This window comes from Marmota monax, unplaced genomic scaffold (genome assembly GCF_021218885.2).
Source record: "Marmota monax isolate L192 unplaced genomic scaffold, Marmota_monax_Labrador192_F-V1.1 WCK01_AAM20220418_F8-fsc00182, whole genome shotgun sequence".
NCBI classification, from domain to species: Eukaryota; Metazoa; Chordata; class Mammalia; order Rodentia; family Sciuridae; genus Marmota; species Marmota monax.
Genome location: NW_026693043.1, coordinates 431,483 through 454,614, shown reverse-complemented (window position 1 = coordinate 454,614; position 23,132 = coordinate 431,483). Strand labels below are relative to the sequence as shown.

General features: G+C 34.8%; 1 protein-coding gene across 3 annotated transcripts in view; it reads right to left on the bottom strand.

Moving 5' to 3' along the window:
* The window catches only part of Usp9x (ubiquitin specific peptidase 9 X-linked), a 106,628-nt gene that overhangs the window by 48,145 nt on the left and 35,351 nt on the right, over positions 1–23,132 (bottom strand). For 2 of the 3 annotated variants that reach the window (XM_046453868.2, XM_046453867.2), the window contains 11 exons: positions 22,689–22,907; positions 18,788–18,903; positions 18,337–18,588; positions 18,122–18,260; positions 16,996–17,148; positions 16,037–16,141; positions 13,953–14,159; positions 13,106–13,242; positions 10,997–11,145; positions 3,607–3,694; positions 730–1,072 (listed from right to left, as the gene is read on the bottom strand). In XM_046453868.2, the coding sequence (XP_046309824.1) occupies positions 730–1,072; positions 3,607–3,694; positions 10,997–11,145; positions 13,106–13,242; positions 13,953–14,159; positions 16,037–16,141; positions 16,996–17,148; positions 18,122–18,260; positions 18,337–18,588; positions 18,788–18,903; positions 22,689–22,907 (1,908 nt within the window). The remainder of the gene's footprint in view (positions 1–729; positions 1,073–3,606; positions 3,695–10,996; positions 11,146–13,105; positions 13,243–13,952; positions 14,160–16,036; positions 16,142–16,995; positions 17,149–18,121; positions 18,261–18,336; positions 18,589–18,787; positions 18,904–22,688; positions 22,908–23,132) is intronic. The other variant, XM_046453869.2, reaches the window with a different exon arrangement.

Sequence of the window (23,132 nt, the reverse complement as noted above, 5' to 3'; positions counted from 1 at the left end):
ACAACCCCGTCCCCGATTTATGTATTTTTTTTGTGTATGATACTGGGGATTCAACCCAGAAACTCTAATTGAACTACATCCCAAGCTCTTTTTGTTTTAATTTTGAAACAGGATCTCATGTTGAACTTATGATTGTCTTGCCTCCCAGTTGCTAGGATTATTAAGTGTGTACCACTGTACCTGGCAATAGGTCAGCTTTTTAAAGATAGGAATAATATATAAATACTATAAAAGATGGAAAGATTAGCCTTAAATAGATATTATACTTCCCTAACTATTTACCAATATAAGTTTAACAGTGCCCATAAAGTACACACTCATAATCCTGTCTATAAATAAAGTCTTCTTTTCTGTCCTCTGTTTTAGTGTCAAACATACAATGAACTAAAATTAATAACGAAGGAAGATCTACAATGAATGAAACTGGGGTGGAGCGGATTAACTTCCATGGGGAAATTCATTAAAGATTTGTATGGTTAGCATACTCCTACACATAAACAAACACGAAATTTCAAGCCAGACAACAGGAACACCAGTGGCAGAATGAGGGAGATGGAAAGAAAGAATACAGAAAAAAACTCTCAAATGACAAAAGATACAGTAAGATCAAGATGAACCACTACCATCCCAGAAGCCCGGGCTATACATCAGAGCAGAATACATACATATCTATATGTAACTTTATAATTCCTACAGATAATGTTTACAGAGTTCCTACTTTTGACTTACCCTCCAAAGATAGTCTAATCCTATCAACTCCAAATCATCCATCATATAGGCTCTCCTTTTTGCTACTAGTTTTCCTTCTCGACAATTCACAGCTTTGAAGAATCGCTCAAAACATTTCATTCCATTTTCAGTTAATAGGGAAGGATCAAGCTGAAGCACATTACTTTCAAAGAAGTCCTTATTAATATCAGGATCTAAGTCTGGTTCATCCCCCATCAATTTGGAATACCACTTAAAACAGGCTTCACGATCACAAAGGTAAACTGCATTCTCAGCTAAGCATTTCCATATTTGTTTTGCCTGAGGAGCACATAGCCACAGTTGGCCATCCTTCAATAAAAATCTTGGAAAAACATAAAAAATTGGCAATTAGATTTACATAATTTTTATCCTGAAAGGCAATCTATCCGTATATGTATGAAATAATACATTTATCACAATTATTTTTTTTTAACTACAGATAAAAAGATGTCAGTTCTTTCACAGGAACCTATTTCTCAACTTTTATCTAGTACTAAAAAAAAAAAAAAAAAAAAAAAAAATACTAGATAGGAATTCATTCAACACGCCTGTACAAGGCACCCAGTATAAGCCCTATGGAACTTCACTAAATGATTATAAATAAAACATTCATTCCTTGAATTCAAATAGGTCAGTCTGTGAAACCAGCCATTTTCGAAGTATATTCAATCAATAATTTGAGTTTAAAATAATGAAGATTTGGCATTGTTTAAATGGCATCACTGGGAAATGAGATATTCATAGCTCATTAATATTTATGGGTCAAAATTACTTCCATTTTAATACTTTCTGATGACCTAGTAGCCATCATTTGTTACTTGATCACACTGAACCCAATAACATGTATGACTTAAACAATGGTCAATAATCAATAGGATGCCTATCAATCATTTGGTGGTGCTCTCTAGGGTCTTTTAGTTTTCTGACTATTGGATTGGTCATTAAGAACAGACAGTAACCAAGGTGAATTCTGCTATAAATAGTCCTTTTTGGTAAAGCTTTCTAATTTCCTTTGGCATCCATTAACCCACCCTGTTCTGCCATGTGTATGAGACAGGGAACACCTCACTTTATTCTGAGTAATGTAACATAATAATTTTTAGCTAACACCATAATGGCAGCCACATGCCCAATGAGAGTAAGTGCATTTACTTAAATGTTAGGAGGTTCCTTTTCCTTTTCAAATCATTTTTGGATCTCAAATTAAGGCTTTTGATATTTTCACAGAACACACTTCTACCTAACCCTGACAACCTCTACTTTATAGATCAAAACAATGGAGGTCCAATGTGGAAAAAACACAATTGCTTTCAAAGTTTATTTAATTTTGTTCTAAAGACATCAGCAGAAACCTTTTTTCAAGTGAAAATAACTTTTAGAAATCTGATACAAAAGCAGAGCTGCTCCAATTCTTAGGAGAGGTAAAGAAAGGAATGAGAAATGGGGTTGAAACTTCTCTCTGCTTATTTTAAAAAATTTTCACGGAATCTACTCAGAAGTCCTAAAACTCCAAGTCTGAAAAATTACTCATCTAATAGGAAGAACACAGACCTGTGGAGAAGTGTAATTCTATCCCATACTGTCTATGTGATTTCAAAAAAGCTACTCTAAGTCATTTGAATCTTGTTTTCTTCCGGATATCACCTACCCTCACACTATGCTATGAGTTGTAAGGTGTTTAACACAGGCCAAATACACAGCAGCCATTAATTTGGTTCCTTTGCTTTAAATCTGTTGTTACAAGTCACACAGGTAAGAACTAATAAGTAGGGGTCACAATAGGTCCCCCTGATCTTGATCTTTAATTAGAGAAAACAGGGCTTGCAACTGCTTTTCTGTTCTAATAAGCCAAAGGGATACAAGATACACCAATCATTAATGACGACTCACTATTGCAGTGATTTTAAACCTGGGAAGCAGACACCTCTATGTGAGTGGTCAAAAAACAAATTTAAAAACTCCCCGTAAAACTACTTCACATTAAACAAATGCCAAATTTAAAATCTGGTTGAGTTTTTCTTAAGTCAAAATCATTCTAATTACTTAAAAATAAAGAAACAAAGTTCAATAAATAGAAGTCCCTAATTAACAAACCCCAGGAAGATACTCTTTCTAGAACTTTTAACAAAATAATAAATATGATAGATTTTCTAAAGTACATAATTTGGGCATTTTTAGCACACTTATTATAAGAAAAAAATTCTGCTATATAATGTGTTTTATTTAATCCTTTAAGATACATCAAAAAATTTAACCATAGATATTTTTGATATTTTTCAAATGTATAATCATTAAAAGCTCAATCACCAAGAAAATACAGTTTTGGGCATTTCACTTAGTGGAATAAACCTTATTTTCCTCATCCTAATTAGAAATCATGTTTCTAATGTGACCCCAAATTGCCCTTGCCAGGCATTGTCAAGATAAACAAGGCACTAAAGGACTAAAACCACTTTTCTTAGGCGCTGGCCCAGCAACCTTTTGTCTCAACTTTCTTGGTGTCTATAATATCATGGAGATAGGTGTGGTTCTCTGTCCAGTTGTGTGAAAATATGGAAATCTATGCTTTAAAAATAAAAATAATTCCCACAATGAATATGAGAAGTCTACTCTAAAAAGCTTAAAATGTGTTTTCTTTAAATACTGCAAGAAAGTCACAACTCAGCCATTAATTTTAGAGTATTCAGTAACAAAAATAAGGAGATGTTGTATGTCTTTTAGGCAATGATTTTCACAATTAAAAAAAAAAAAGTAGTAAGGGGAAAAGACCACCCAATGAAGATGTAGCTGTACAGCATATTCCCTCTACATTCCTTTTCTATGTCTTAGAAAACAATGGAATTATATAAAACAAACCTAAGGAAGTTAAGCCGTTCTTGGACTTCTTGAACATGACTATATCTACTTCCCAGCCTCACAGTTTGTGGGTCATAGTCTTCATGGTCTGCAAATTAAGAAAAATCATGCATTATACACATGGATACTCATATCAATTGTTTCTATCAAAGAAATTTTCAATTAAAAAAACTCATTAATCTTTTAACATTAGAAAGCAACTTGAAATCTACTTATAAGTGGTAGTTTTGAGTATTAAACATCTCCTTTTTTTGTCCCCATGAAAGAGAAACTTTCCATTCCTTTTACATGATCAAGAGAGATAAGGATCTGTTAACACCAGGAATTCTTCAGCATAACCCTTAAACTATACAATGAAGCAATTGATTAGAGGCTAACACTCATCTGAGGGGTACGTAAAAACAGGCAACCAAGACAAAATATATTTTTTATTCAATTTAGTACCCATTATACTGAAATCTGCCTTTGCAGAAAAAAAAGAAAAACTTCAGTATAATAAACAAATCACATTACTAATTTATAATTGGAAGGACAGGGTAACACAAAATGCTACACTACATGACCAACGTATCATACCACCAATACCATGTCATGGATGTCGCTTCCCTTTAACATTAAATACAGATATGGCTATACTAGATTCTGGACTTCAGAGTATGCGTGCAGTACTGCCAAAGAATTCCAAATGCATGGTGCCCTTTGGAAATAGTATAGGTAATCAATGTCTTCAAAGAGAGTGAAGTTTCTTCTCTAAACAGCTGGATGTGCTGTAATAACAGGACGTTTACAATGTTGTGGAAATATTGTTTTTGACGCTTTGGTGATGAAAGAAGCTCCATGTATTATGACTGCTTTCTACCTGCGAAAATATTATTAGCTGCCAACAGTCCTAAATACGTGTTATCTAATTCCAGAAAAGTCAATTTCATTAGGGCTCAGAACTTAAAGCACTATGTCAAGAAAATGGATAGAAAATCAAATCCTATTCTGTCACATAAAAATTTTCTTTTTACAGCACTAGACTGAGAAGTACACTGACAAATGCTGGATTTCAAAAATCCACCAATTTAAATACCTTCCCCCACCACCTAATATTCGGAATTCATGAACAGTTGTATTTTTGGCAGGTACTGTTTTTAAGGGTAAACTTTTTAATAATTTCAAGCAAGTTTTAGAAATATAAGAATTTCCTTATAATCTGTAACCGTATTCACCTATTATTTATATTTTGCTCCATTTGCTTCATTAGGTGCCATGTATACTCAACATGTATACTAAACTATTTGACAGTGAACTGGAGACCTGTCCTTTTACTCCAAAATACCTCAGCTCTTCCAAATAACAAGGAACTGCACACTATTGATATTTTAGGCTGGACACTTTGTTGTATGGGACTGTCCTGTGCACTATAAAATGTTTAGTAGCATTTCTGGCCTCCACCCACAAAGATAGATTTGCTTCTACCCAAAGTTAAGAACTATCAAAAAGAGGTCACCCCACGAAAGTAACACTAAGGCACATCCTGTCACTTGTGGCAACACTTAACAAAGCTACCTTTCGCTACATGGTCAAAATGGTTTCTACTAGGTTTCTCCACTGCAAAGTCATCATTTTTACTAATTTGCTTTAGCAACCAACCTCTGCTCTTCTAAATTTAATTACCAACCATAGACAAAGGATAGAATTCAAGAGTCAATGAAAGCTAAACAATAATCAAGAAGTAAGAAGGTCCCACTGTGCTAATTAAGAAGGATGAAGACGCCTTCTCACACAGAGAAGCTTCCAGACAACGTAAACAAAAACACAATCTGGTTGATTTTGTTGTAAACATTCTGATGCAAATACCTTGATTCATTAATAGTCAAATAAGGAGGATGATCCATTTTTGACATGTTGCCAGAGGTGGCGGATAACCCACTGAAAACGGGAGGAGTAATGACATGAGATCAAATTAAGTCAGGTGTCTTTGAAAATCGGTGGGAAACAGTGGTGAATCATGGCTGAGACAATATAAATTGTCTCTTGTCCTCATAAATAGCAAGTTGTCTAGGACCCATTTCAGAACTCATGAAAGAGAACTTTAATTAGTTAACATTTATTGAAATGTGACTCAAATACCATAAAAATCCACCAATTTAAAGCATACGATTCAATTTTTTGAGCTATATATTCACCATCACTATCTGCCCATTTTTACTTACCTCCCAACCCTTTGTCTATTTGAAACATTTCATACAAAAGTAATCAATGCAACACCTAGTGTTTTCTCATTGGCTTTTGTCCACTTGGCATGTTTTCAAAGTTCATACATGTTGTATCATATATTCTTTTTAAATGCTGAATAGTATATATACATTGTATTTATTCATTCATCAAACATTAGACACTTTGGGGGTTTCCACTTTTTGGCTATTATGAATAATATTGCTACGAACATTCATGTACACACATTTGCATGAATTTGTTACCATCTCACTTGAGTATATAACTGGAAACAGATCATAAGCTTTAACATTTTGAGCAACTGCCAACATGTTTAACAAGGTGGCTGCACAACTTTGCAACTCCACAAGCCATGTATGAAGCCTTCAATTTCTCTGCATCCTCACCAACACTTGCTGCTACCTTGTCATTCTAGTAGGGGCAAAACAGCTTATATTAGTATGGTTTTGATTTGCATGTCCTGAATAACTGATGATACTAAACTGCTTCTCTATTCAGATCCTTTGCCCACTTTTTAATAATTAGGTTGTCCTTTAATTGTCAAGTAGTAAAAGTTCTGTATATAATCAAGATACAAGTCCCTCACTAGACATGATTGGTAAATACTGTCTCCTATTTTTCCTCACATGTCTCTTCATTTTCTTGATGCTGCTTTCACTTGTAGCAGGTAATTTTGAGAAACTCATGTAGTTCAATTTACCACCCTTCCTTTTTGCTTTTTTCGGCTGAATCACTTTGCTTTCCCTAACCCAAGGTCATATAAATGCATAATAACTATTTCTTCTAATAGCACTATACCTTTAGCTGTTATTTTTGGGTCTAGGATTCATTTTGAATTAATTTTTAACATATGGTATGAGGCAAAAAGACCCAACTACAGTCTTTTAGATGTGAATATCCAATTGTTCCAAAAACCTTTGTAAAAAAAAAAGGGGGGGGGGGAGGCTGTTCATTTTCCACTGTTAGGTTTAGCACCCTTGTAAAACTTAATCATAAATGTGAGGGTTTATTTCTGGACTGTCAATTATACTTCACTGACAGATACGTTTATCTTAGTGCCAGCACCACAATGTCTTATTGTTGCTTTGCAGTACGTTTTGAAACCAGGTGGTTAGAGTCTGCTAACTTTGGTTTTGAAATTTGTTTTATTTGAGCCCTCTGTGTTTAGAATCAGCTTTGTCAATTTCTGCAAGAAAATAAAGCAGGCTGCAATTTTTATAGGGATCATACTAAATCTGCAGATCATCTTGGGGACTATTGTCATCCTTTATTCCATTTCACGCTGCTATGACTGAATACTTGAGACTGGGTGATTTAGAGAGAACAGGGAGTTAATTACAGTTCTGGAGGCTGGGATGAGAAGTATCCACAGCTGGTGAGGACCTTCTTGCTGGGTCATCTTATGGTGATAGGTAGGAGGGCCAAAAAAGAGCATGAGGGACCAAACAAGAGGGTTTTTTTGTTGATTTTTTTTTTTTTTGGTACCAGGTATTGAACTCGGGCATACTCTACCACTGAGCCACATCCCCAGCCCTACTTTGTATTTTTGATTTAGAGACAGGGTCACTGAGTTGCTTAGTGCTTAGCAGTTGCTAAGGCTGGCTTCTGGCAATTCTCCTGCCTCAATTTCCCAAGCCGCTGGGATTACAGGTGTGTGCCACCACACCCGGCCAAACTAGCTCTCAAACAAGCACATTCTCGCAACATCCAACTTGCTTTCTTGATGAGGACATCAGTTTACATGATCTAATCACCTTTTCTTGGGTCCCAGCTCCCCACACTGTTGGATTTTCCAATACATGGACTTTGGGTGACACATTCAAACCACAGCATTACCTCAACAATATTAAAGTTCTCCACGCCATGAATACAGGATGGCTTTGAAAAAAAGAGACCTAAATAATCACAAAGTTTTGTAACTTCCTGTCCTCTCGTTTATTTCTCATTATTTTTTGATGCTACTGTAATTAAAACTGTTTCATTATTTCATTTTCAGGTTTTTCACTCCTAATGTTTATTAATTTTGTTTCCTGTAATGCAGTTGAACACATTTACTCATATCCTATGGTATTATAAACATATATAGTCTTTTACTTTATCCATTTCAATCTAGAAGCTTTTTACATTTTGGTGGCAGGGGTACCTAGTTAGCCTGCGTAAAATGTCAAATAGAGTGTTCAACAGAAGCAGCTAGAATATAGAAACTCGTCTCACTCCCAATTCTAGGGGGAAAGTAACCAGTCTTTCAGCATGAAGTAGTACACTACTGTGTGTTGAGTTGCTTTGTGTTCCTGGTTTATTGAGCATTTTTATAATAAGAGGGTCACAGGATTTTATTAAATGTGTTTTCTGCATCTACTGAGATGATTACATAATACTGGTAGTTTCTACTATCATTGGGTGGAGCGTTCTATAGATAACCATTACAATGAGTTAATTCACAGTGTTCCTCTTCCTTTTTTCCTGAAGATTTTGAGTCATTGCTGTCATTTGCTTTTCACTTAACTACTTCCTTTAGGATTTCTTGCAAGTCTGACAATAATGAATTCTCTCTTTGGCCTTCACTTTTACTGAATGCAAGAGTCTTGATGGTTGGGTCCATCCCTCAACACTGGCACTTCGAACCTGCTGTCCAATTGCCTTCTGGCCTCTGATGTTTCAGACAAGAAGTCAGCTGTTAATTGTTACTAGGGTTTCCTGTGAGGAGGAAAATATTTTATCTATCATATCCAAGATTGGGCCTCTCTGTATTTTTCTTACTTGGAATTCTATTTTCTTGGACTTATAGGGTAGGGTCTTTCACCAAATTTGGGAGGTTTTCAATGGTTACATCTTTTTTTTGTTCCCTTTTCTCTTACCTATCTTCTGATATTCCCATTAGATGTATGCTGATGTGCTTGTGTCTCATACCTTCCTGAGGCTGTTGATCCTTTTTCTTCTGTTTTTTATTTTATATAATCCCAATTGATTTGAGTTCACTGATTCATTCTTTTGCCAGCTCAAATCTGTTGAATGCCTATGGTTATATTTTTAAAGCGAAGAATTCACATGTTGCCTTTTTCCCTTTATTATTTAAAATAATTTCTTTGATATTCTGACATTGTCATTATTACTTTTTTTTTGTACTGGAGCTTGAACCCAGGAGTGCTTAACCACTAAGCCACATCTATAGCCTCCCCCACCCCATGCCTCTTTAACATTTTATGTAGAGACAAGGTCTCGCTAAGTTGCTGAGGCTGGCTTTGAACTTACCATCCTCCTGCCTCAGCCTCCAGAATAGCTGGGATTACAGGCTTGCACCTCACTACTACTTTAATTGTTTAGACATGGTTTCCTTCAGTTTTCTGGGCATCTTTGTACTTTTTAGTCTTTTACAAAGTCTACCATCTGGGCCCCTTCCAAGGCAGTTTCTGCTGGGCCACATCTTTCTGTGTTTAGAAGCCTCATTTTTCATTGAGATGAAGATGTTTTAGAAATATATTGCAGCAACTTGGATACTGTTTACTGGGTTATCAGAAGTCATGGTGCTCAGCCACTGACAGCTCCGCTCACGGGTTTTCCCCTTGTTTTTATCTTTTACCATGGCTATGTAGGGGTCGCTCCTGGGTCAGTATAACCCTTTATTGGTCAAACTTGTACTTGAGACCCCTTCACTAGATTATTATCCATAACCACTGGGTATATGTGAGACTCAGAGGCTGTTATTACAGTTATTACTTTTTTTTGGTCCTAGTAACTTGGATGCTCCCTTTTCAATTGTTCCAGAAAAGAGGCAGTTATTCCAGACTTCTGGGAATACATGCAATTTTGAAGCTTGGCTTCCTAGGAGTTCTTCCTGATTCAGGCTATCTTATTGTTCATCCAGTGTTCTGTTCGGTCAGGAGTTGCATATGAGCACAAAAGTATGGGTATTTGCGAAGTGTGTATACTGCACTCAACCTAGTTTCTCTCACGATTTTGGCTGTCTTTGGTATAGAACGTGTATCACACGTTTGCACGCCTATACTGCCTTCACTGTTCTAGCCTGCTGCTTATAAGGAACACAGGACAGAAATGATAAAAGGTCACTGTCTGATGCCCATCACCTGCCTAACTCTTAGACTGCTTGTCCAGTTCTACCATCTGGAAATGATCCAAAGAGAAAAAAAAGGAAGAACAAAGGCAACAAAGTCAGTAGGGCCATCTGAAGAATTGCTTAATTCTTCCTTTGTGTTTATCTGAATTGTAAGGGTTAAGCAAAAGTCTGGTGATTTATAAGTACTATGGAATTTTATTCAACAATGTTGAGTCTACTCTGCTTCTCAAATAATGAGTATTGCAAATGTAATTATTTTTCACATACACTATTGGCTTCTCCAGGTCCTAGTATAACATGTTAAATGAGTGCTATGTTTAGTAAATATTATGTTCAAGTCTGTCTTTAACAACGATGATATAAAGTTATCTATGGCTCTGGGAACAAACTATAAGGTGATGGTGGGGGCAGATGTGTATTAACTCATCTATACTCTAGCACACAAACAATCCTGACACAACTATTAAAAAGAAAAAAAAAAAAAAAAAAAAAAGCATTGACACAGTTCCATATATGGCAAGCACTTAAAAATGGTCTGTTGAAACCATAGGAAACTTCATTCCAACATGTTTAAACAATTTCACACTTTTAAAGCAAATGTAAACATCCAGGTACTTGTAGCTTCCTGTTTCTCCCCATGAAGTCTGAATTCATAAAGTCTGAAGCACTTATAAAACAGACTTAGGATTATTAAAAAACTAATATGTGCAAAACCAGACTTAGAAAAAACAAAAGTTTTCTTGAAAAGCTAAAGGTGGTGGCAGTAAAGATTCAAAGGTTGAAAATGAAGTCAAGTACATACCTACAAAGATAACAGCCAAGTGTAGTACAGAGAAGCAGTGTGCGCCAGATAGGGACAGATAAAGAAATCAACAAGAGGAGAAGGCAGGCCCTGAGTCGACAGGCTCAAAATGTTAGACTGGAGTTTAGGATGTGTAAGATTTGACACTGAAAGTAATCAAAAGTCCATAAAGGAACACGATTCAAAAGCCAACTACCATGTATCATTTAAAATAGATCAGTCGTTTCTAATGTAATTAATATAAGAAAGAAATCACTGTTATTTCCCATAATTTATCTTATAGTACATACCTCTAGCATATAGTCTCATGCTTTCCATGTAAGTTGCAAGATTTTCAGCTACCAAAGTAACTAGGGCATGATTGTGCTGGAGTTGATTGATTAAATCATGGCGATAAAATACATGGGGACTTCGCTGAGTTTGACTGAAACGAGAAGAACTTCACAATATAATTAGGCAATTAAACTCTGTTGTGTTCAAGAGTTTACACATCTAAATTTTTAGCTAGTAATTAAAAACCTTTAAAAATTATACTTTTGACGATTTACTTCCTTTAATAGAAATATTAAGCAATTTAAAAGAAAGCAATGCCTCAAAAAATAAAAATTATTCTAATTTAACTAAAAAACATGCATCAGTATTCTCTACCTTCACCCCACAGGGAGTCTAGTTCAATGACTGATTTCTAGTACCATACTACAATAGTACCAAAGTATATGCGTCTGGTTTCATGATTATTTCAGAATTATAAAAACAGAAACATTCCTTCCAAGACTATCATTGTAACTGCTAGTGACGAATTTAACCAAAGAAATATTTTCATAAAAATTTTGTTTATTACTCACTCAAGGTACATACTAGGATACTCGGTTTGTGGCCAAGACATTTTCTGGTGACACTCGTTGGCAAACTTGGCCATAGGCAACCAGTCAACTTTCATAGCCATTATTATTCATCTAGTGAAGATAACTACCGGTCCTTTGAAGAGTTGGGAACTACTGTCTATGTACATGTACAACTATATATGTGGTGGGCCAAACATTTGAAGTACGTTCTTCAAATAAAATATTACTATTAGTAAGATAAGTGTCTGAATTCTTCCCACTAATTTATACCTCTAGCTTTTCTAATTTCCTATTATTTTTTTCCAGATTGAAGGGGGAAAAAATGAGACAAAGTTCACCTGCTAACATATATATGACCTTTTCTATTTAGGCATAATCATAGTAATTCAGAGTTGAATTACATGGAAATGATCTTGCCAATCATTTAACCCCCCCCCCATCCCCCAGCAGTATTGGGGATTAAACCCAGGGGCAATTTACCCCTCAAGCAACTGAGCAACATCCCTAAGTCCTTTTTATTTTGAGATGGTCTAGCTAAGTTGCCAAGGCTGGCTTCAAACATGTGATCTTCTTTCCTTAGCCTTCTGAATGGCTGTGATTATAGGTGTGCACCATCTTTTTTTTTTTTTTTTTGGAGGCGGGGGGGGGGGGACCAGGGATTTAACCCAGAGCACTTTTACCACTGAGCCACATTCTCAACACTTTTTATTTTTGAGATAGTGTCTCAGTAAATTGTTTAGGGTCTTGCTAAATTGCTAAGTATGGCCTCAAACTTGCAGTCCCTCCTACCCGAGTCTCCCCAGTTGCTGGGATTACAATTGTGCACCAGCATGCCCCACTCCATTATTTCATGTTGTACAAAAAAGAAAAAAAAAATAGATCCTTTAGAGAATGTTCATAAGCTTAAATGACTGGTTTGACACAAGGTTCACATTCCATTGTGAATATTCCTTACACTAAGCTCTTTCTGTCCATATTATTTTTCTTTTAATATTATCAGTTCCAATTCTATTATCAGAAAATTTAAAGACAAATCATTACAGTAAGCTACTAAAAGGAAACTTCACTAAAATAAAAATTTTAGATCATATTTTGTTATCTTCCATTATTTAAATGTCCATGAAGTCTAATGTTTGAAATTGACTTTAAAAATTTACTAAAAAAGAAAAAGGTTTTACATTGAAAACTATTCGGTAGTAGTATGGTGATTCAAACAATGAATGCAAGAAAGATAAAATCAAATGAAGAATGAGATCAACAGACACAATACATGCCATAAAACTGTCTGGCCTACTTGCTGGAAATAAAATACCTCTGAATAGAGAACCACAAGGCAATATTATCAGCTTGATTCTGACATTTATCCATTAATTGTGCCTTACACTTTCTCATCAATAAAAAAAGAAGGCAGATATGACAAACTAAGCCTCCTCTTAGTTTAGGTCGCCACACTAAAATTTTAAAATCTGTTTTTTACCATTTGTTATGCTATTTCTATTCAACAAAATACATACATAAAAATATAGTAAAATTGGCTAGGTTTAAAAGTCTTACCTCAAATTTTGAGGTGCTTCACCAAACAAACTACAAATTTCTCTAATTTGTTTCAGTGCGGGAATAACCCATTTGTCATTTGTGCGAAGTTCTTCTATAAAGCGATCTATCCACTGGATCTTTTGTGTGTCACGGTCCTTAAACAAACAATTTCAATGTTTTATATAGAACTATAATTGGAAGAATTCTACCTTCACACTTAAGAGAATTATAAAAGTTTTTCTCGTCTGATTAGCATTACAATTATGCTGTAATTGTAGTAAAGAGTTTAATGTTTTTTGAAAAACTATGTTTTAATTTCACATTTACTACCAAAACTCCAAAAAAGTAAAGCACTATTAAACAAATGTGGTATAATATATGTTTGCCAGAAGGTATTGCCTCTTATCCAGTGTTTTGAGATTTTGCCATATCACAGGATTGAAGATTAACATATAATACCCTAAATGAAATGTTGTACTATTGAGGAAATTATATCAATTTTTTCTTACTTCTCCTATGAGCAAAGAGAACCTAATTTCTCTTAATTCTGAAGACCCTAATCAGCATGTCTTATGATCTATTTGAAACTGGTATTTCTGCATTGTACATTTAATAATACTACCATTAAATAGTCTTTTGTTTGTACTATCTTTCTCCCAAGGAGAATCAGATGATTCACAAAACCTTGATGTAAATACCTAAGTTAAAAAAAAAAAAAAAAGGCAGACTTATTCAAACAAAGTCAATTCCTGAAGATAATTTGAAAAATAACAATGTTAGAATAACCTGGAACTGTTCTACAGCTAAGCTATTCTAACTGTGAAAGAGAAGGCCACAAAAATTGAGAAAAGCAGCACATCCTTACCTGGGAGCAACTATAATCCAATATTTTTATGTGGGCACTGAGGGCCAGGTCCATGATATCTACAGGCACATCATCACTGTGGGCCAGATTCCAGAGAAGGTTCAACACTTTGTGTGCCATCACACCATCTTTATCATCTTCTGCAAGACGTCGAATCAGCTCAAGCAGCTTTTCGCGTTGCTTTTTACTAGCATTCGTCCAACTGGCCTAGAAAAATAATTTCAGTGACGTGAAAACAACCTCTATTTGGTTGCTGCTTCTTTAATGCACTGTTATCAAGTTAACTGAATTCAATTCATTAGGGAAAAAAAAAAACATAGATGAGCACAGAATTATGTAAGTGATAATATGAAAGACGACAATAGTATTCATGGAGCAGAGTCAAATTCCAGGAAAATAGAAAAAAGTTTCCTTTTAGAGTTAAACATCTTACCTTGGGTTTCCTAACTTCAGTATTACTGTCATTTTGAGCAGGAAACTTCTTTGTTGTAGACACTGTCCTATGAGTAGCAACCCCCACCCTCCTGTGATAACTATTTCCACACTGTGTGCGTGTGTGTGTGTGTGTGTGTGTGTGTCTCTCTAGTGGTGGGGGGCGGATAGTCTGTTGAGAATTAAGATTTGACCCTCTACCTGTGACTTTATAGAAGAGAGCAAAGACAAATTCATATATCAACATTTTCATAATGAATGCAAAAAGGTGATAGAACAATCTGCATTACATGTTTGAAAACAAAAGAGTCTGTGACAAAGTCTAAATTATTCACAAAGAAAAATATCACACAGGCTGAGGTTGTAGCTCATTGGTAAAGTGCTTGCCTCACATGTGTGAGGCACTGGGTTCGATCCTCAGCACCACATAAAAATAAAGATACTGTGTGTTCATCTACAACTAAATAAATATTAAAAAAGAAGAAGGGCTGGGGATGTGGCTCAAGTAGTGGCATGCTCACCTAGCATGTGTGAGGCACTGAGTTCGATTCTCAGCACCACATAAAAATAAAAAATAAAGATATTGTTTGTCTACCTAAAATTAATAAATAAGAAAATTTTAAAAAAGAAGAGAAAAATATCACACTAGGATCCTGACTCAAACATACTTCTAAAATCAAGTATAACATGAGACACCTGTAAGATTTTACACTGCTTGATGATGTAAAGAAATTGTTATTTCTTTTGGTGATAATGGCATTGTAAGTATTCATGTGCTCTTTTGGATGAGGCTTTAATTTACAACTTTAACATCCTTAGGATTCATCTGGGAAATCTGCTTACATACATACATACTGCCAGGCTTCATACCTAGTGATATATATATCTATCACTATCTACTGTTATGTGCTGCTGAGGATTGAGCCCAGAGCCTCACACATGTTATACAAGTACTCTACCACTGAGCTACATTCCCAGCCCTATTTTGTATTTCACTTAGAGACAGGTCTCATGGAGTTGCTTACAGCCTCACTTTTGTTGAGGCTGGCTTTGAACTCGTGATCCTCCTGTCTCAGCCTCCTGAGCCTCTGGGATTACAGGGGTGCACCACCTCACTCGGACAGGTCTTCTATTCCACAAATTCACTAAGCACTTGGGATTTTACAAACCAAACCCTACCAACTGATGAGAGACTATTACACAACATGGCCTTAAAACGCACAAGATGGCACTGATGCAAATATGATTATAGGGGTGTTGGGTTACCTTAAGAATTCTATTTCCATTTAGTCACATGCAGCTTGGGCATTTGTCCTCAGGACCATGGTATTTGCATACCCTTCCTTTCTACTGTAATCAACCTTCCTGTAGCTCTATAGTTTGCTTAAGCCTATTACCAAAATATACACCATGAGGGGAGGACAACCCAAAATAATAACCTGAGTTTTAAAAAGAATGACATTCCTTATTTATAAGTTATGATTACCATTGCAAAACATGAAGTCCTCATTGGAAAAGAAAACAGTGGCAAAGTCCTTCACACCAGAGACAGTTTAATGAGATTTCTATGAAAGTATTTTTATTTAAGAACAACATATCAATCTAATGAATAAATTCTATTTAAAATAAAGTGGTAATATGTTAACAATTACCTTAAAGCAATCAAAAAGATGATCAAGTTGTTCAGGAGAAAAATCCCATGCTAATTTTGCCAATAGATCATGTACATTCTTTACAATGGCTTCATGTTTCCCCGCCTAGTAAGAAATAAAACCACAAGCATATTAAAATGTGAACAATAGAAAAATAGTATGAACTGCTGGTAACTATCAAGTTATTCCATCTCCTTCATTTAATTGTGTTATGTAAAATTCCTAACATAAATGCTTTAGGTCTAAAATCTGGCAATTCAATTTCTGAATACACACAGTTAACGTGTACTTTGACAATTACAGTTTACTGAATTTAACATACCAATTATAATATTGTAAATAGGAAAAAATAAGGCACATTAATGATACTATTCGAAAATCAGAACCTAAAATAATCAAAAGCAAAACTACTCTGTTGATTTCTACAGACTTAAGAAAACCCAAAGCTTTGTCATCTAACACTCAACAATGCTTCCAAAGTGACTTACAAATAAAAATCTATCATTAAGATAATTGAAGGATTTATGCATTTTTACATCTCTGAAACTTTCCAATTCTCCTGATAAATTATAAGACCTTAGGAATAATCACTACAGGTCTTTGTAAATAATTGAATGATATAACTATCTTGATATTGGAAGTTTTCCCGCCCCCTTCTAAATCTACAAAGTAATCAGAGTTGTCTTATGCTCTTCCAGATAATGTTATTACTTTACTATTTGCATCTTATTTAAAACCACCTACAAAATGCCAAACTTTACCAAATACAAATTGATAGAATATTTTACATTTTAAAATATTAATGGCTATTAAAAGTTTTCTAGAAAGATTTCTGTAGGAACTATTTAAATGTACAAAAAGTCACATAACACAAGCCTGTGTCCCATTCATGACTGCTATATTTGAGATTTTAAGCAACTTCTTTCAGAAATAATAACCCCCACCCTAAATTTCCTTACCTGTGCTGCCCAGATATTATCAAGATCTTGCAAGGTCAGAGCTTTTTCTTTGATGACAAAACGAAGAATCTTCTCTAGCTTCTCTACATACTGTGGTTGATGAAGACTATCTCGCAAGACTATGGATAAAATATTGTTCTGCTGTATCCATTCCTAAATAAATTTAAAAATGTGCTTCAAAAGCAGAAACTACAAAATGCAGGCTTTATTTTTTTTTAAGAAGTTTTATTTTCATCTTGGGTGAAAAGGCACTCTTTATATATTTTTTACTTTATAAACTGATTACCATGTGCCAGACATGGCACCTGCTTATCGATCAGGTCTGTCATATTCTAAATGAACCTAGTGAGGGGATATATTACCCTATTACAGAAAAGTAAAAGGGTATGCAGGTGGCTCGAATTAGAATCTGAATCAAGTCTGCCCCTTCCACTGTCTGTTCCAGTAGCATTATGCTAGGTTGCTTCATTGACATTCTATTTAAAAATCCAGCATCCATAGCAATGAAGGACCAGGTCATGATTTAAAAAAAAAGGTAGTAATCTACAACGCATGGCTTTACAGTATTCAGCTGACTGAAAATAAGTAGTAGTCAGGCCCAAAATGTGCTATAGAACTACACTTCTCAGCTGTTAAAGGGCTGTTAAAACAATTTTTAACCCATTATAGATATTTTCCTAAACTACAGTAAAAATGTGACTAGGTTAAATTACCACTAAAGTTTCTATACATTCAATGCTATTTTCTGTGCCAGACATGGCACCTGCTTTCCCAAGGCTGAGAGGGACATCACATGCACAAACAGACATCCATCTATCAAAACACCTCCCAATTTTAGGGTTTACTTTAGAAAGTTCCTATTACTAATTTTATCTTAAGTGGATTCTTGTTTATTAAAAAAAGAATCATGCTTGGTCTGGTGGCAAATACCTTTAATTCCAGCAATCTGGAAGGCTAAGGCAAGAAGAGAACAACAAATTCAAGGCCAGCCTAAGTAAATTATTGAGACTCAAAATAATTTTTAGAAAGGGCTGTGGATATAATGCAGTGGTTGAGTTCTTGCTCAGCACATGTTGAGGCCCTGTGTTCAATCTCAGCACCGAACACACAAAAGAACAAGACTTACCGCCATTCGTTCAGCTGTGAGCCACTCTTCCTCCTCAGGATTACCATGCCGATGCGTATAGTATGACACACTAGATATCACCTTGTTGACTTCATTCAGTGCATTCATCTTTCCATTGAAAGAAGAAATTTGCAATAATCTGTAGGAGAAATTCAGCGATAAGTATGATTCTCAAAATTCACACACATGATTACTTCAAGAGATAAATAACTTACCTAAGTATCATTTTTAATCTAAATATTTCTAAGTTTTTTACAGTTTCTTCTTGTCCTGGAACCCTTGAAGCTAAATTCTTCAAAGATTTAATAATCATTGAAAGGGCATCATTTTTGGCTTCGTTCTTTGCTTCCTTTTTCAGTTCTTCATCAGTTAAGTTTTCTAAAAACTGTGGAACCATTTCTATTATTGGAAGAAAGTACTTTTTCACTGTATGAAGAGTAAGAAACTCATAGCATTGTCCAAATGGTCTGAAATAAAAAAGACGAGACTCCTGTATTAATTCCTTATAATCTATTAAGATAAAATTCTAAGACTACGTATATAACATTTTTTAAAAATCCAAGTAACATAAGAAAAACCCACATTTGAACAACTCCATTTTTTAATCAAGCAATAAAAATACAATTTCTGCGTCACACTGAATATTCATCTTAAAATATAACTTACTTAATAAGGGCTGCAATTATTTGAACATTTAATGCTGATCCATTAATAAAACGATCATGCAGTATCTGGAACCCATTTAAAGTGCCAAATTTGTTGAGAAGATCCACTAGCCAACCCTGCAATACAATTAATGAAAAAAGTTAACTTCCTGCTTTTAGGGGGGAAAAACTACTACCTTGACTGATACATACTAGAAATAGTAAATTCAATAAAACAAAATTATGTCAAATCATCTTCGAAAAGACCTCAGAATACTGCATTTTTTTCCATCATCCCACTTGAGATATGAGCAACAGAAGTAGTAAGTACACTGAGACACAGCTCTTTACTCATACCATACAGCCAGCAACCAGGTATTAGAAGCCATGCTTCTATTTCAGCAATCTCAACATAAAAGAATGAGTATATTCTAAATATCTGCAAATGTTCTACATTAAAAGCATAAAGACTTCAAAATTTAATAAATCAAGAAAAAGCTACTTAGTAACGTAGTATAATAAATTCTGAATCCATTTCTTATTGTAATTGTGGATACTAAAAAGTTGCTATAAATATAATTATTTCAAAGCCTGAAAGCAAACTGGCCATTAAAAACTAATCCTTGGGGGCTGGGGTTGTGGCTCAGTAGTAGAGATCTTGCCTAGCATGTGTGAGGTACTGGGTTCGATTCTTAGCATCACATATAAATAAATGAATAAAATAAAAGTCCATCAATATCTAAAAAAATATTTAAAAACAAACAAATCCTTGATGTGCTAGGGATGTGGCATGGTGGTAGTGTACTTGCCTGCATGAGCAAGGCTCTGGTTTCTATCCCTAGGACCACAAAAAAACTAACACCAACTCAACATACCAATACCCCTGAGCCCCTGAGATTAATGATACCTGCAGTTCCTTTTGCTAAATTTTAAGAATGCATCTAGTCCTCCTCATCTTAGAAGCAGCACCATACAATAATAGTCTTTCATCCTCTTCTTTAAGGAACAGTGGTGACTCAACGTACAATGTAGCAGGGGCAGGCAATAGCTGTACAACTAAAACCATGTTTATATGTAAAAGCTTTTAACATATTAAAGGTTAAAGCACCTAAGACAACATTTTACATTTTGCCTTCCTCAAAGAAGCCACATTTTAGAAGCCTCTGAGGGAAAAACATGGAGGAAAAGAGGCACTCTATTGAGCCTTAAGGAAAAATAATTTCTACTTAGAAAAAAATTTCCAGGAAAAAGGGAAAATGATACCATAGCTTTTATTGTTCATGTGTGTTTTAAAGAGAAAATATGGTAGCTGATAGTTTTGATATTATTTTGGGATAATGTAAATCAACTACATTCTCCCCTAAGTCTACTAGCACATTTCCATCCAAGTTCATGTGGAGTTTTCCTTTTTATTTGGTCTTAAAATACTAATTCAAAACAATTAAAACTCTTAGTACTTAATTCATTAGACATTTTTGGGATTCGGTAAGTATAAGAAATTACATGCTCTTTTTTAAAACAAAATGTTTTAATTGTAGTTAGACACAATACCTTTATTTTATTTATTTTATGTAGTGCTGAGGATCAAATCCAATGCCTCACTTGTGCCAGGCAAACGCTCTACCACTGAACTACAACCTCAGTCTAGTACATGCTCTTCATGTAATATATTCTTATTTTTTCAGTAACAAGAATGAGACTATTGGACTGATATGCTAATGTTATAAAGATAGCGTGTGTGCTCACAGTAATGACTAGTTAAAATCTAATCTTTCCATATTTCTTCAGCTGCAATGTTTACATAATTAGGAATACTGAAGTGTACTTTAAACTGAAGTGTACTTAAGATAGCTTTAGCAACTGGAAACAAGAGCCCTCCTTATCTCAAAGTTCTCAACACTGACAAGGACAGACCACTCACCCTAAATAAAAATTCACATAGTCCATAATTCGTTATATTTTTAAAACACACACACACACACACACATATTTGGTTGTAGATGAACACACAGGATCTTTAATTTTATGTGGTGCTGAGGAATGAACCTACTGCCTCACACATGCAAGGCTTTACCACTGAGCTACAGCCCCAACCCTTGTTATATTCTTTAAATGTAGTTTTAACTACACTATTGCTTCAACCTATCAAGTTTCTACTATTTTTTTTTTTAAATCTTTACTTATTTTGCCACTACTGGCTCAGCATCCCAAAGCCCCAAATCCAAAATCTAAAACCTTTTGAGCAATAATGCACTTCAGATTTTCAAACCGGGGATCCAAAATTAAAAAACAAAAATCGCCACATGCAAACCTGAAATCTGAAACATTTGCAGGACAAGGATACTCATATTCAACCTATACCATGGCGGGGGCAGGTGGAGGGGCAGGTGGGTGGTGTCAGGGAGGGGGACGTTTACATTTCTTTCAGGTTCTTCTTTATATCACCGTACCTACATCCAACTAGGGACACAGTTAAAAAATTTTGCCCGATGTATCTTTCAATCAATTTTCAAAAAGTTGATAAGACATATTTAACAATGTGGAAAACATGAAATTTCTCTGACTGCAGTAGGAGGTAACTGAGCAGGTTTAACTCCACAGAATAGGTTTCTCCATGGTTTAGTACCCATAACTTTGGCTACATTCAAAAAGAGTTTATACTTTTAAAGACTTCAAAAGGCTAAGTACCCTGAGAGCTATTTAAGAACTAGACTTCAAGATACATCTAATAACTCTAAAAAAGAAAAAAGTACTAGCCATGTTAAATCAAGTTGTTCCTTGAGTCTTTTAAGACTTGCAGATCATTGATCCACTGAGAAAAAACATAAAATACAATTTAAAAATACAGGTATAGATAAAAATTGATTAAGACTGCAATTATTTTTATATTAATCTGATCTACTCAAGGAAAAATAAGCCATCTAGTGACAACAATATTAACTGAGAAGTATCAGAAAACATCTCAAGTTCAATATATTTTTAATGATTTCAGCTTCTAACAAAATAAACCAAGTACATGCCTTCAAATTTTTGTGGCTGATCAGAAAAATGAAAATTTTCCTAACAGTCACAATATTACAAACATCTCCCTAAATTCTAAAATAATATCATTGATAGTAATTAAAAGAAACATAATTTTTAAAAATTTACAGTAAGGGGATGGGGTTGTGGTTTAGCGGTAGAGCACTTGCCTGGCATGTGCAGGGCTCTGTATTCAATCCTTAGCACCACATAAATAAAACAAAGGTATTTTTTTTTTAATTTTTAAAAAAATTTACAGTAAAAAAGACCCACATTTGTAAAAAGCATATAATCTGTTTGCACTGATATGGGAAATTTACATTTATGTAAAGAAAAAAATATAAACCTGTGTATGTGTGTGTGTATAAGCATTTATAGGATAAACTCGATTTTGGAGTAAAACAATCTTAGAATGTAGAAAATGTTAAGAGCCTTATAGAGCAACACCTGAGGTTTTCAATACAATATCCTACTCTGTTCTTATTACAAAGGAAAAACAGTCTGTTTCATATTAACCCAAATTATGATTACTTCCATAGAAGCTGAGTAGAAAACAATGAGGACTAGTTACATAGAGAAAATTTTGAAAGATGGCCATAAGCACTGAACTAGAATGCTGTGGCTATGTAAAAAGGCTCCCAGTTTCACATGTTTTCATTTAAAGTCTCAAAGCAAATTTGACAGACTATATATTTCAACACAGAAAAACTTACCAGTAGTACAAAAAAGACAGAGCACAGCTTTGGTACAAAACAAAGAATTCAAAAGACGGAATAATGCAAAATCCCTCTAAGAGCAATGGGAAATAACTCTTTGCCATGTTAAGAGGTTCAGGTTACAAATTCTGTGGCAGACCAAAACAACTGTAATATTTAATTTTGGAAATAACAAACCCAACACACTTTTGGTGATCGAGGGTCTGGAGAACGAGCGAAGAGTTCATCTTCAGGCAACTGAACACTTGAGGAAACTGATTCGCATGGACGTGTACCATTGTAGATATGAAATTTGCAATGAGGATTTAAGGCCATGGCAAGAAGTTCTAGAAGTGGAAACCAGTCTTGGGACAACTTTGCTACACATAGCTCCACCAGGCGATGAGTATTGTTAATAATACATCTCTGTTATATGGGGGAAAGATGATTGAAAATATCAAAACACTGCACTTTTACACAAATACCTTATGCTCTTACTCTCCATTTTTCTATACTAGTCATCTGAATTATAGTTTGATTTCACTTGTATTAGGATCAAACTACCAGATGACAAATAGCATTTATTTACTTCATAATTTACAGGGTATCTACTTTGAAAAGCCATTTCCTATGAAATAGGTGCCCCAGGTT